The sequence below is a fragment of the Sarcophilus harrisii genome, chromosome 5 (assembly GCF_902635505.1).
Source record: "Sarcophilus harrisii chromosome 5, mSarHar1.11, whole genome shotgun sequence".
Taxonomy (NCBI): domain Eukaryota; kingdom Metazoa; phylum Chordata; class Mammalia; order Dasyuromorphia; family Dasyuridae; genus Sarcophilus; species Sarcophilus harrisii.
In genome coordinates this window covers 63,462,599-63,475,702 of record NC_045430.1, presented here as the reverse complement: position 1 = coordinate 63,475,702, position 13,104 = coordinate 63,462,599, and the positions used below count along the sequence as shown (strand labels likewise).

The following is a 13,104-nucleotide window of genomic DNA, read 5'->3' as shown; positions in this document are numbered from 1 at the left end:
CAGGGTCAGAAATAGATTCTAGGTCCCATCACCTTTTCCCAATTGTCGATTCCATTTCTAGGGACAAAGAAGACCATAATTCAGTGTTGTTGAGTTTCCTTGATTTGAGATGCTTGAGAGTGGTGATCAAAGTCTAGGATAAAAGTCTTCCCACCCTCTGCTATATTGTCAGGGCTTCTCTGCAGATGGAGGCCAGACAGCTATAGGGGGGATTTCTACATCACATATGTTCAAGAAATTCAAAGTACTTAACAGAAGGATGGTAGTTTTTTCTTTTCCTTCTTAACCTTCATATTTATAACCTCATTTGTAGTTACACGGACTACAAATATAGCCCTCTTTTTATAAACATTCTCCTTCTTTTAATAAATAGGAAAAACTATGGCAGGTAATTAAAAGAGGAATTACCTTACCATACATACTTAGTTGAAGAACCCAAGCAATCCTGTACCTACTAGGTCAAATGGCACCAATCCTTCTCTATTAAGGTAATATCAGAACTTCTCTCTCTTCATTGAGAGAATTTAATTAACTGAGTGAATAGGTATATATATATATACTGAAATATATTCATCTCTGAAGAGGAAGGCAATAGCTACTTAACAGACATATTAAATATGCAAAGTACTTATTATTTCTGGGAAAGAAAACTTCAATGAAATATCTTACAATGTCTCTCCTTAATCTCCTTAAGAAAATCTTTCCTGAGGAGAATAAAATTATTTTTAAGTTGTTTCTGGCAGGAGGAGAAAGAGTGGGAATACCTGGAAAGATTTGATGAAAGTCCAGAGCAGGGTGCGGATGCCCTCCCCACGGCTCAGCAACTTGACGAGACGCATGACCCGGAAGAGACGGAAGAAGGTGATGGAGATCCGGGAATTCTCCTCTGCATTCTGGAATCCATTGGTAACATGAGGTAGTAGTTAACATAGCCAGAGAGAGGGAGTGGGAATGGAGGGTGGGAGCCCTGCTCCAAGAAAGCAGTGCCTGGTTGAGGCAGGGGATTGGGAAGGGTGGAATGGGGTTAGCTGCACTTTGTTTTTTTCTTTGAATTTCCTTTCCTATTTCCCAGAATCTGTTTTCAGGTTGTACCCAGAATGCTCTCTGGTGAGTCTCCATGCTCAGGCCTTCCTTTGGTTCATATAACCAAGATCAAGTTAGCTCTAGGCAGGTTCTTTGAAGAGCTGAGCCACTCTTAGGTGTATATTCTCTGAAGTTAGGACTTTATTTCTGAACACCTCTTCTCTTACTCCCTCACTTTAATCCTCTTTCTTTTTCAACCTTCAGTCTCAAATTTTGGTGTAGTTGAAATCTTTCATATTAGTGACTGAAGAAGGCTCAGAAGAAATGGTTATTATGAGTAATATTATGAGCTAATATGAAAGGCTCTGATTCTAGGACTAGTCTCTGATTCCACTGGCACACTATATTTCATTATGGCTGTGAAATCCTTGATAACAGCTTTATATTACCTTTACCCTGGCACTGCTAAGGAGCTCTAAATCTTGAGTGGGCATTGTCTATGGGTCAAGACTTCAAACATAAAAGACTTGCATTCCTTTTGCTGCTAGCACTAGCTCTCCTCTGACCAAAAAGTGGAACTGTGGCTTTGATAGAAAGGGGCATTGTTCTAGGAGGCTTTAAATGCTAGTGTCAAATTCAGTAGAGTTGGAAGAGTTAAGGATGATGGGCAAGGAATGCTTATGATGGGTGGAGTCTGACTGCCCTTTATACTAATTGTCAAGTCAGCATTATTCCAGACTCTCCAGCATGTCCTCTGGCTGTAGATACACTAACATTTCTCCCAACCTGGTCCTCTTCTAGAAGGAAGGATGAACATCAACTCCATAGCCTTTCCTCAAAATCTAGTTACAATGTTATAGAAAGCCATCTCTCTCTCTCTCTCTCTCTCTCTCTCTCTCTCTCTCTCTCTCTCCCTCTCTCTCCTTTCTGTCTCTGTGTCTGTTCGTCTGTGTCTCTTTCTTCCTTGCCCACCCCTGTTCTCTTTGTCTTTCTTGCTCTGTCTCTCTCTCCCCCATACTCATATGTGATTTATCTATGCTATCAAATTCTTTACTGTTTACTATTCCCCTTCTTTCCTTTGGCCAGGGACCTGTATCTGACTCTGACAGCTTGTAAAGGAATTATAAAGGAAGTCACTATTGTCCTTGTTGAGTTGACCAGCTTCATCTTATTCAAAGAGAAATGTTCTACCTTGGGGAACACCATCTTTCTAAAGAGTATTCTTGAGGGAGCCTCTTCATTTTAGGGAGGGAATAAAGGAAGAGATGGGAAAACGAGACCAAAATAGTCTTGAGTTTTGTGGTTCCAATGTAACTTTAAATTTTGTGTGCCCCAGGTCCCTGGACATCTAGTGCCCATGGGAGTGAGGATGTTTCTTCTCATTCTCTGCTTCTGGAACTGAGAACCACATAGACTACATGGAAAAATATAGACCCATCACTCTCTTCCCTTTATCCAGTTTGGCTGTTCTGCTCAAGTGCGAAGTAGCTCAAAGAAAGGTCAAAGTATCTGTCCTTATTCTCCCCCTCCCCAAACTAGTGCAGCTCACCCAATCCCTGCCACTGCCCTCCTGCCGTCAGAACTAGGAGAGAACAGACTCATTACATTTCCTGTTGTTCCCAAGTCCACATTTCTTCACACCTCCCACAAAATAGGAACATTCATCAGCCCAAGGGCAGCTGTGTTTGTTTTACTACTGACCTCACCAAGGTCCCATTTCCCCTCATTGGTTTGCAAAAGATATTAACTATTTTCTAGCAAGTCACTCTTTAGCAATGTCCAAGCTTCAGTTCAAGCGCTGAAATGTACTTGAGATCTTACAGGCAATATTTGTCCAACTTCATGGCTTGTTGATCAGCAATAACTTGGAGGCATATATGTTGAGGAGAGAAGCTTTATTTCCACCTAACTTCCACTCTTATTCAAAATGGGATAAAGGATCCTATAGAAGGCTAATAAAATTATAAACATAATGGAATAATGTTTATATTCTTCTTTGGATAGGATCATACCTGAACCATCTCAGTAAATGGATGTTGGTTCTACTTCCCAAACCCTTCAGGAAGAGACTTTTTCCACTCAGTCATTCCACCCACTTCAGGAGACAGAAAATTTAGAAACCGCCATTTCTTCTTCTGGCATTTTTGTTCCTTTCAATCCCAATATTCCAGGAATCACTGATGGACTACAGAAGGTACTGGTAGGCTACAATCCTTCTCACATCCCTAGGTCTCGAGCCTGTATATTTTGATGTCTTTGATGTCCTTAATCTCTATTTCTATCACCTGTGTAGCTGCTTGAAATTCTATGTTCTTTTCTTAAAAAGAGGTTGTCTTTTCCCAGAGGTGTTTGAAGAGAAAACTTAAGATTTTGTAGCAGGGCTGTCAGTTTCACCGTGTTCAGGAGGGAAGGAAAAATGTAAAGAGAATAATCCTGAGTGGGAGATCCAGCTGTGAGTGTCAAGCATGTGAAAAGTTGGCACTACTGGGGCATCTCATTCTTATGAGTTTAAGTTCCGTCCCCCAAGAAATAAATCAAACCCTGCAGGAATGAGCTGTCGTTTGTTTTTTCAGAACTCTCCCTATTGACTATAATTTGCTAATGCTGCTCAGTTTGTAGGATAAATATATTTCTTCTTGGGCCATTATACTTTCCTCTAATAAAATGAATTATGATATAATGGGAAGACAGCTTCACAGGCTTATCATTGTGCCAAGGGCTTGGGTTTAGAAAAACCCAAGGCACAGGTTCTGTCAGTTTCTTCTCACCTAAGGACTCAAGATGGACTAAACTGGAGAAGAGTTCAGTGGAAATGATTAATCCTAATGAGTCCCTAAATTATCTTTAGATGCTCTGTAGTTACTGCCTACTGTATAGACTAGAATGGAGAATTGACTTGACCATTTCAAAATGTGTACATCTGCAAGCATTACACAGGTGGTAATTCCTCAGATAAACACAAAGATTAATATCATTTCTCATGATTATTTTTTTCTAGGGGGAAAATCATAGGATCCTAAGGTAAGTAACATTCCACCTTTCCCACTATCATCTCCCCACATCATCTACTCTAATCCACCATTCTTTTGCCTCCAGGCTTTAGGAGAGAGATTTAACCTAGTCTTGAAGGAAGCAGTGAAATGTCAGAATCTCTCTTGGTAATTAATCCTACTTTAAGAAGCTCCTTTACTTCCCTGGGTTTAGCCTTAGGGGAAATGGAAGCCAAGTAATTACTTTTAGTAATTTATTAGAGCTTTGATTTAACAGTCTCTGATGCAGATTGCAATTTCTCCATTTTTTTTTATCCTATGTAATTCTTGTCTGCTTTTTTCTCATAAATTCTGCATAGTGGAGCACTCTACCATGTTGAAGACCTTCTTACTCTTCCTCTTCTTTTCTTTTTCTTCTTCTTCTTCTTCTTCTTCTTCTTTTTTTAACATTTCAAGGGGGACCAATATGCCATTTAGTTGGACAGATATTGTCTTTCAGCGTTTTAAGATGAACTCCTTAGAAAAGGAAGTCAGCAAATAAATGCATTAACCCGTAATATGCTTAAAATAATTAATTTTTTTCTTTAGTCTTCTTGACCAATTGGATTAGTAACATTTTCTTCCTTCATCTTGGATCAGCGTTAGATAGCAAAGCCGATTGAGTGTATTTAACAGGAAATGGTCTCTGGGTCTTGTTCTCTCCCAGTATTAGAAAGGCAGGACAACAGGGAAGCTTCACCCAAAGGAAAGCTCACAACATATGAAGATTAAAAAACACCACCACACGTACAGCATATTCACAGCTCATGTGACACCAGGCAGGTATGGAAACATGGCACAGTGGGTTCATGCAGAGGGAACTCGGGGCTTAGAGATTCTTGTGACTGGGGTGGACAACAGAGTGAGAAGAGTGTTAGGAGGAGTGTCACAGAAGCTGGGAGCGTGGTCTGTATGTTTGGTCTTACCATAGAGGGAGAGCATTGGGTATGTTCAGCTGGCTTTAAAGGAAGGCAGACAGAGATAAGCTGTAATAAGTCTCCAGTGAAGAGGCCCTAGTATTCTAGGTCTTGGCTAACACAGGAGCAACACTGTGGCAGAAGAGGGCAAAAGGAAGCAAGTGGCAAAAAAACAAAAACAAAACAAAAAAAGAAACAAACACGAAAGAGTAGGCCTGTCAGGTTCCAAGTTGTCCCAGGAATTGTATATTGTCTGGGTATGGCTACCATTTTAGAGCTCTCTTTTACTCCCCCTCAAGCAAGAATTAGGAAGAACTTCATTAACCCAAGACTATGGCCAGCCACTAATTAGATAAGCTGACTAGTCTCTAGCCCACCCTTGAGAGGTAAATCATGGTATCTTTTGGTGATTTCCAATTCAATATTTGATAGCTTGCACAATGGGGCTATCCACTTTCTCTGGGTAAATCAGTAGAAGAAAATTTTGCTTATGCTTCCTCATCTTTTCCCACTTCTCTTCAGGCAAAGAAGCTTAAGCACTGGATAATGGACATCTGGGTCTTCATGAGGAATGAGATCTATTGATTCTTGTGGAATCTGAGGAAATAAGCCCCATTTTTTATCTACCCAAGGGCTGATTCGAAAAACTTAATTTTTAAATAACATGGCTGATATCTAGGTGATAACTCTCCTCAGTTGCCACAATTTAGGCGCATATTGTCTGCCTGGTCCCTCAGAACATTCCTTAAAAGCCATTCTTTGGGGGTTGACTGCTGAATTCATTTGACAATAGAAGACCCAGTTAATTGTTCTACAGGTAGGTCTCCTGTGCCAACATCTTCCCACAATGCTTTGGAGTTTACAATGGAGAAAGAGATTATTGGGTGCCCCCACTCTATAGATCTGAAATTAATCGTGATCGATTTCCTACAGAGGCCACTTTTATGGTTGTATTTTTTACTTTTTACCTTCCTCTTTCAGGTGGTTGCTCTTGCGTTTTTGTTTTTAATGTACAAACAAGGAAAACATGGGATGGAATTCTATACAATGAAAATGTGCCCAGCTAGACATTTTCTTAAAGACTGAAAACGATTCTCTATTATGTTTCTCAAGTGATTTTTTCTTTTCTTTCCATAGCAAGTTGGTAGCTTGGTTATTTATTTATTTTTTTGTTTATTCATATTAGAAAGGGTGGGGGTGGTAGTAGATCAAGGGAAGGAAAGAAGTTAAAGGGTCTACAAGTCATTTAGAAAACACATTTTGGAAACAAAAATTTGAATTTCTGTTTCACAATCATTACTGGCTGCCAAGGTGATTCCTGGTTGATCTGTTTCCTTGATCTGTCTGGGATCATTGGTACTTGGCCAGTAAGCTAAAGCATAGTCCTAAAAGACAAACAAGGAGATAGACAGACACATCTACACACACACACACACACACACACACACACACACACACAAACACAAACACACACCCCAGAAAGGATATTTTATTATATCTCTTCATAATGCATGAAGAAAATCTTTTACAATGATTTCCAATGCCAAACAAATGACAGCTAGATTCTGATGACCCCAGAGTGATTTGATGTTGCTAATGGAAGATGATCTGTTTTGGAGCTTTTCTGTCACCACCAGGATAGCTGAGTATTAAGAGGGAAGTTCTCTGTTCCTTGCAATAGGGGAGTAGGATTCAATAAACAAGGTGCAATCCCCCATGATAACATAAGATCATTGAGTTAGAGCTGGAAGGGAACCTAGAACCTATCCAATTCAGTCCCAAGAGATCTTGGGGCTTTGACCTTCTCTTGGTTCTACCTAGTGACATGGAATACAAAAACAAGCAAGTGACTCTAATGCCTCATTTTTTCCTGGGTTATCCTTTTCTGCAATGTGATCAGAATGGACAGTAATTAAAAAACCCGTAGTAAAGTCATCAAATCAAAAAATTCGTTTTGAAAACCTAAAATATATGTGATTCCAAACTAAGAACTTTTTGTCCTCTAAGAACTTCTCTGGTTCATACATTGGTTGGTCCCAAAAAGTTACTTCTCAGATATTCTCCTGGTTCTTTAAGCCTTGCCTGACTGTAAATGATATTCATTGGTTATATGAAAGATAGAATTGAGTTTCTTTGTGTCTACTGATGGAAACTTTTATTTTAAGATAAGCATTTTGAGAAATCATCTGTAGTCTGAATTCAAAATAGAGGGAAGAAGCTGAGATTCATTCATTCATTCATTATTTATAGGTTCATTCTGGAAACCTAGAAGTAATGTATACATAGTAAGTTTCTTTAGGGCCTCCTATTATGGAATTTCTGAGTTCAGGGACTTTTTAAACCTTTCCCTTCTGATGGAAATTTTAAGTGCTAGTTCTCTCAGTTTACTTAAAATGACCAGGTTTTAATGGGGGTAATGCCTCCATGAATACTACCCACGGGGTGAATTACTGAGCAAATCATTCCCTTACATCTCTTTTTCTTAACCAGACTGCAATTTTCTGGGGCTATGAGATACTAGAGTAGTTAACTCCATTTGTAGATGTAAATGGTGTGACTAAGAGCAGATTATTATCGCTCTGTATCTAAGAGACGGGAAATTTTTAGAGACTTCTAGTGAAAGGTTCCAGCTGTAGGTTAAGAGAAAATTTTAAAAAAGAGTAAATTATTGTACTTCATTTATTTATGCAAATTGCCCTTATTTAGCCTAACTGCAAATTGCAATATGGACCTCCATGGAGAGTTAATAAAAGGATCCATTTTTCTGTTATGGCTAAGAGTTACTTTTGATCCTTGTTTTTAAGTTCCAGAGGGAAAATGTAGAGATTGTGAATCATGCCTCAGAAGATAAAATCTCTTTTAGGATTGTGTTTCAGGGAGTGTCGGTTTTAAACTTTATATCTTGTCCAGTACCTAGGCCAGAGTTCTAAACATAATGGATGCTTAAGAAGTGCCTGTGGTTGTTAACTATTATTTTTTCTATATTTCCCCATGTTCCATGATTAGGATCCCAAGAGATGGGACTCCAGATGTCAACAGGCAGATAAGACAAAATTCCCATCAGGAAAGGGATAGAGAAAGGATGACTGTGTGGCGGTTAATGGCTAAAATGGGTTTCTAAATCATTGCATTTTTCTCCTGTAGTTAAAAAAAAACAAAGTATCTCATAGCTGTATTGAAGAATGGATCCATTTTTAATTTTATGAGACTTAGTTGGGTTGTGGGATGAAAGTTACCAGGTTACCAGATTTCTAGGCAGGATAGATTTATATCACCAGTGACTACCATTAACTAGTTAGATGATGCTAGAAAAACCATCTTAGTAGTTTTTTTCATATATAAAATGAAGAGTCGGACTAGAAGATTTAAAGTTCCTTGCAGGCAACAGATATGATTCTGAGTAGGATTCCACAATCCTCATCAGACTGTCAAAAAGGTTTATAATACAAAAAACGTTTAAGAATACTTGGTCCACGTCTGAGTTGGGTTCTCAAACAAATCCTTTCTAGGATTTCCTGAGACTGCAAGTTACTGCTATCTTCTCCTCTGTTTGGAAAAGGGTGAATTTTATAGATAATCTAAAGAAGTAGCTGGTAGATTCTGAGTACCTTAAGGGAAACTCTGAAATGCTTGTGTTTGAAGAACATTTAGGGGTAAGAGGGTTTCAACTTGTTCTCATTGACCTTAAAGGATGAAGGAACATGGGACAGAAGTTGCAGAGGAGAAATAGATCATGAAAGTAGATCATTCCAATTGTGAAAAATAGGCATATTATTAGAACTGTCCAAAAGTGAAAAATGAGTGTCTAGGAAGCACAGGTTGGCTAGTCACTGAATGGAGATGTGGAAAGGACTTCTGTAAAGACAGGCTAGAAGACCTTTGAGGTTTCTTCCGGATGCTGGATTCTATGTTCTGTGAACCTGCTGGTCCACAATGACAAAGGGCAGAATGAGACCAGGACAGTCCATGTGAGTCCCTTTGAGATACTGAGCCACCAGGAGAATACAGATTGTTGAGCTCCTCTGGAAAAGTACAATAAAAAGAGAGATACAGCTGTAGGTAGCCTCTCATTAGTCCTTTAATTGAATTTTCTGGATTGCTTTGTGGACCTGGGAGACCCCTGTGGTATGATTGGAAGGGAATCCAGTTTATTTTAAGACCTTGTTTCCAGCTCCCTCTGGACCTTGTCTCTTTCCTGCCACCGGATGGCTTCTAATCTTGCCTAATCAGCATGAGAGAAGGTATATTGGAAGAGAAAGGTGTTTGAAGCTATTGGAGACAGGCCAAAACTAATCCTGGTTTGGATACATGAGAAGAGAGGGAGAGGACCAGAAGACCACTTGGAACCAAAGTTTGATAGCCAGCATTTAAGCATAAGCAGCAATCATCAATAGGAAAGAAGGCCTTTAGGAACTGGCATATCAGGATCTCTAAGCCCAGAGAATTAGGAAAAGGACAAAGATGTTCTCCAAATTGGGAAGTATGTGGAAATAAAACAATGCACTTTAGGATGGACATTTCGATTTGATTGTGGAATGAGGAGGTGGAGAACAGATGAGAGGCCAGGAGTGAGAAAAAAAGGAAGAGGGATAAAGGAATAGAGAAGGAGGAAAGAAAACAGGATAATAACAGTGAGAAGGTGAAAGGTCAGAAAGGGGCAGCTTATGTTCCTCCTTCTTAACTTGTTGTTATGCTCTTATAATAAGTGTATTTGGCTTTGTCCTAAATGGTTATATTGAAATCATGAGTAGGAGAGGGGTCCACCATAGGTATCCCTTGTTTTAGGATCCAAACCACTTATTCAACAGAAGGGACCACTGAGAAAACCTAGGGTTTTTGGTAGTTTCCCAATAGTGTTGTTCCCCTACCCTATTCTTTCTTTATGTCCTGGAATGCTGAAGTCTAGCATATCTATCTGTCCTCTATTATCAGCTGTGTAGCTGTCAGCTCAAATGATTGGAACAAGTTGGAAGCCTCAAGAATCCTCTCATACCTCTCCTAGCAATGTGATGGGCTCTTTAAGCTGAGATCAAATTCTCTTATTTGTTAAGGCAACATGTAGGCAAAAAATCGTTATAAAATTGCCATTGTTGTTCCCTTAGGGATGATGAACAGCACCCAATAATTAAAAAAAACCCAAACCACTTAGAAATTTACATGGAATAAATGAACAAAATGTCTTTGTCATCACCACTAACAATATCAAATAATTCAGGATTCTAGAAGGAGTTAGTTACAGGAAATGAGAAGGACAAAGTGCTGTGTCTCAGAAAATGGAAGTAATCTCAGGATACTATCAATAAGAATATCTGTTCATGGTATGTCAAAGCAAATGATTATGTTTTTCATTTCTGCAATCTGTTGTGGGAATTTACCATTAGGCATTTGGGAGAGGCAGACACAGACCTCTTTGGTAATGTTCATTCATGGTGTGTTCCCAGGTAAACTACTTACATGTTTTTGCCTTGACCATTACCTGGCATATATATCAATACAAACTCAGTCTGCTGAATAGGCACTGACCCACTGACTGCAGATGATCACAGATAAATTAAGCACTGGGTCTCCGTCTATCTCTATTTTCTTTGTGGAAGACAAAGTTAAGGAGAAAGTGTATGTGTGTGATAAAGGAGATATAGGAAAAATAAAAAGGGAAACAAAGTTATTCAGACATTAAAGTAAAGATGGAGGTGCTAGAGTTAAAAATTAAAGTTCTCGACTACAGAGGGGATCCTGTGAACTTGGGATCAAAGGTTTTCTAAAGCTAAGGATCTGGAGAAGGTTCCTTGTAATTTATTTGGCCAACTTCCATTTCCTTCAACTGTATTTGACCTGAAGGAACCTAGTTAGTTTGGAACCTATAAAACAAGTTGCATGATCTTTGAAGAACAAACACTTATACCAGCTACTTCATAACACTTAGTGCTTTCTAAACCGTAAAGTACTTTGTAGATATGAATCATTCTTCTGCTCTTCTAGGCCAAATAACTTATTTTAATAGTCCATCGAGGGCTATGGACATCTCAGAATAAGAGGCATAAGTTCATTAAGTAAAATATGTGAGATTGTAAAGGAAATCAGTGATTTTCAAATAGAGGCAGGTAGGTGGTGCAATGGACAGTGTGGGGTCTGGAGTCAAGAGACACCTGAGTTTTGTATTGTCACTAACCTCCTTTTTAAGAATGAGTTTCTTATATTATCATTATTTTTAGCAATAAAATGTTTATTTAAAAATTTTATTAGTACTCCTACAGGAAGGATTAAACTGAGCTCTTTCATTTATAATAGTTCTCAAAAAAGAACTATTGACCTTGTATACATTTCCTAAAATAAGCCTAAAGAAATTCCAATTGAATTGTGATTGACAGTGCCATCCACATCCAAGGAGAGAACTACGGAGACTGAATGTGGATCAAAGCATAGTATTTTCACCTTCTTGTTGTTGTTGTTTGTGTGCTTTCTTTCCTTTCTTGTCTTTTTTCCTCTTTTAATCTGATTTTTCTTGCACAGCAAAATACAAGGTTTTGCCAGGGTGAATATTGAAAACTATCTTTGATAGATTTGGAAAAATAAAATACTATTTAAAAAATAAAATAAGCCTAAAAACTATGCTTTCTAAGAAACCATCTGTATAAGTATCCAAAATATCAATAGTTATAAATATTAGATCAAATCCAATTGCAAAATTGCCATTTATCATCAGTTTAGATTCTACTCAATTAATGCCTAATTTAAATAGAACTCATTATTTATAGTGATACCATATTTTTTTTCCCTCTGAGATAGAAACTGGGAATAAAAAAAAAGCACCAGAAAACATTTCAAAATGAGATAGGGAAGATGATGATCATCCTTTTGAGAGTAATCATTCCCTCCTTATTATTTTTTCGTGAACTGGACCTGTCTGCCTTAACTCATGACTAACTTCTTTAGCAAAGCAAATGCTTCTTCTTCTCTATAATTCATGCAAACATAAGCCCAATGGCACATGAAAAAACACTGAGAAAATTATTCTTGGGAATTAAGAATTAGAATTCCTCTTAGCTCAGTCACTAACTGTGATTTTTTTTGAGCAAGCTATATTACCTCTTCAGGCTTCCATTTACTTAGCAATAAAATAAGTGGATTTGAATAAGGAGATCTCTAGGTTTCTTTTACTTATGATTCTATGATTTTATAATACTAACTATTCACACTTTCTAATTTCACCCACTTCACTAGCTGGCTTACCAGTCCACCAACTGAATATGAGTCCAATTGCTCAATCTTTCTCTTTGCAGCAGCTTTGGCCACCGAGGAATATAAAGTCTCAGCTCCTCCCTTCTCTCCCCAGGAAGAAGGAAGGGCCCTCAGGCTGGAGCTGTGCTCTCTGAGTCAACTCTGGGTGGGCGGATGCTGCCAGCAGCTCTTTCTCTGACTGAGCTGTCTTTCTCCCATCACTCTAGACGAGAAACAGATGCCCAGACTAGGGACCAAACTTCATTCTTCCCTGCTTTGTGTGTGTGTTTAGAAGGGATAAGAATGCAAAGGCAGTGGGGAGGACTAGTGAAGGAGATAGTTCCTGCCCATCTAGGCCAGAAATATAGGGCTGACCCCAGGGACTGGAGATAGAATAAAGAGCTATTTCTGTAAAATTTGATGGGTATGGTTTTCTCTTTTGGAGACTATCTTCTGACAGCTGCACCTCTTTCCTTTCTGACATGCAGTTTTCTCCTTGATTTCCTCCTCTTTTCTTTACCAACTCACAGATGTACTAGGCATATTAATAGGGTTATGGATAGCTGGTGTGCTTCCCTTGCATTCTCCATGCCCAAACACCAATCATTAGAGAAACTGATCCTGTGCTCATTTGGCCAGCCTCAAGAGCTTATTATGTTTTTTTTTTTCCTTTTTGGAAGGGATGCAATTGGATTTAAATGATTTACCCAGAGTCACACAGCTAGTAAGTATCTAATACCAGATTTGAATTCAGATCCTCCTGACTCCAGGGCTGGTGCTCTATTCACTGGGTCACCTAGCAGTCTCTTATTATGCTTTTTCTTACTGAACAGGGTGGATAAGCATTGAAAAGTTAAGTAACCATTTCAGAGAATATTGCAAAAGATTTAAGAAATCTTGTGTGAGAAAAACCTAAA

The 13,104-nt window shown here is 38.7% G+C and overlaps 1 protein-coding gene across 2 annotated transcripts in view; it reads right to left on the bottom strand.

Moving 5' to 3' along the window:
* The window catches only part of LOC100926503 (voltage-dependent L-type calcium channel subunit alpha-1C), a 342,775-nt gene that overhangs the window by 48,682 nt on the left and 280,989 nt on the right, over window positions 1-13,104 (bottom strand). For both annotated transcript variants that reach the window (XM_031937793.1, XM_031937792.1), the window contains exons 29-30: window positions 4,979-5,011; window positions 765-893 (exon numbers count right to left, since the gene is read on the bottom strand). In XM_031937793.1, coding sequence (XP_031793653.1) covers window positions 765-893; window positions 4,979-5,011 — 162 coding nt within the window. The remainder of the gene's footprint in view (window positions 1-764; window positions 894-4,978; window positions 5,012-13,104) is intronic.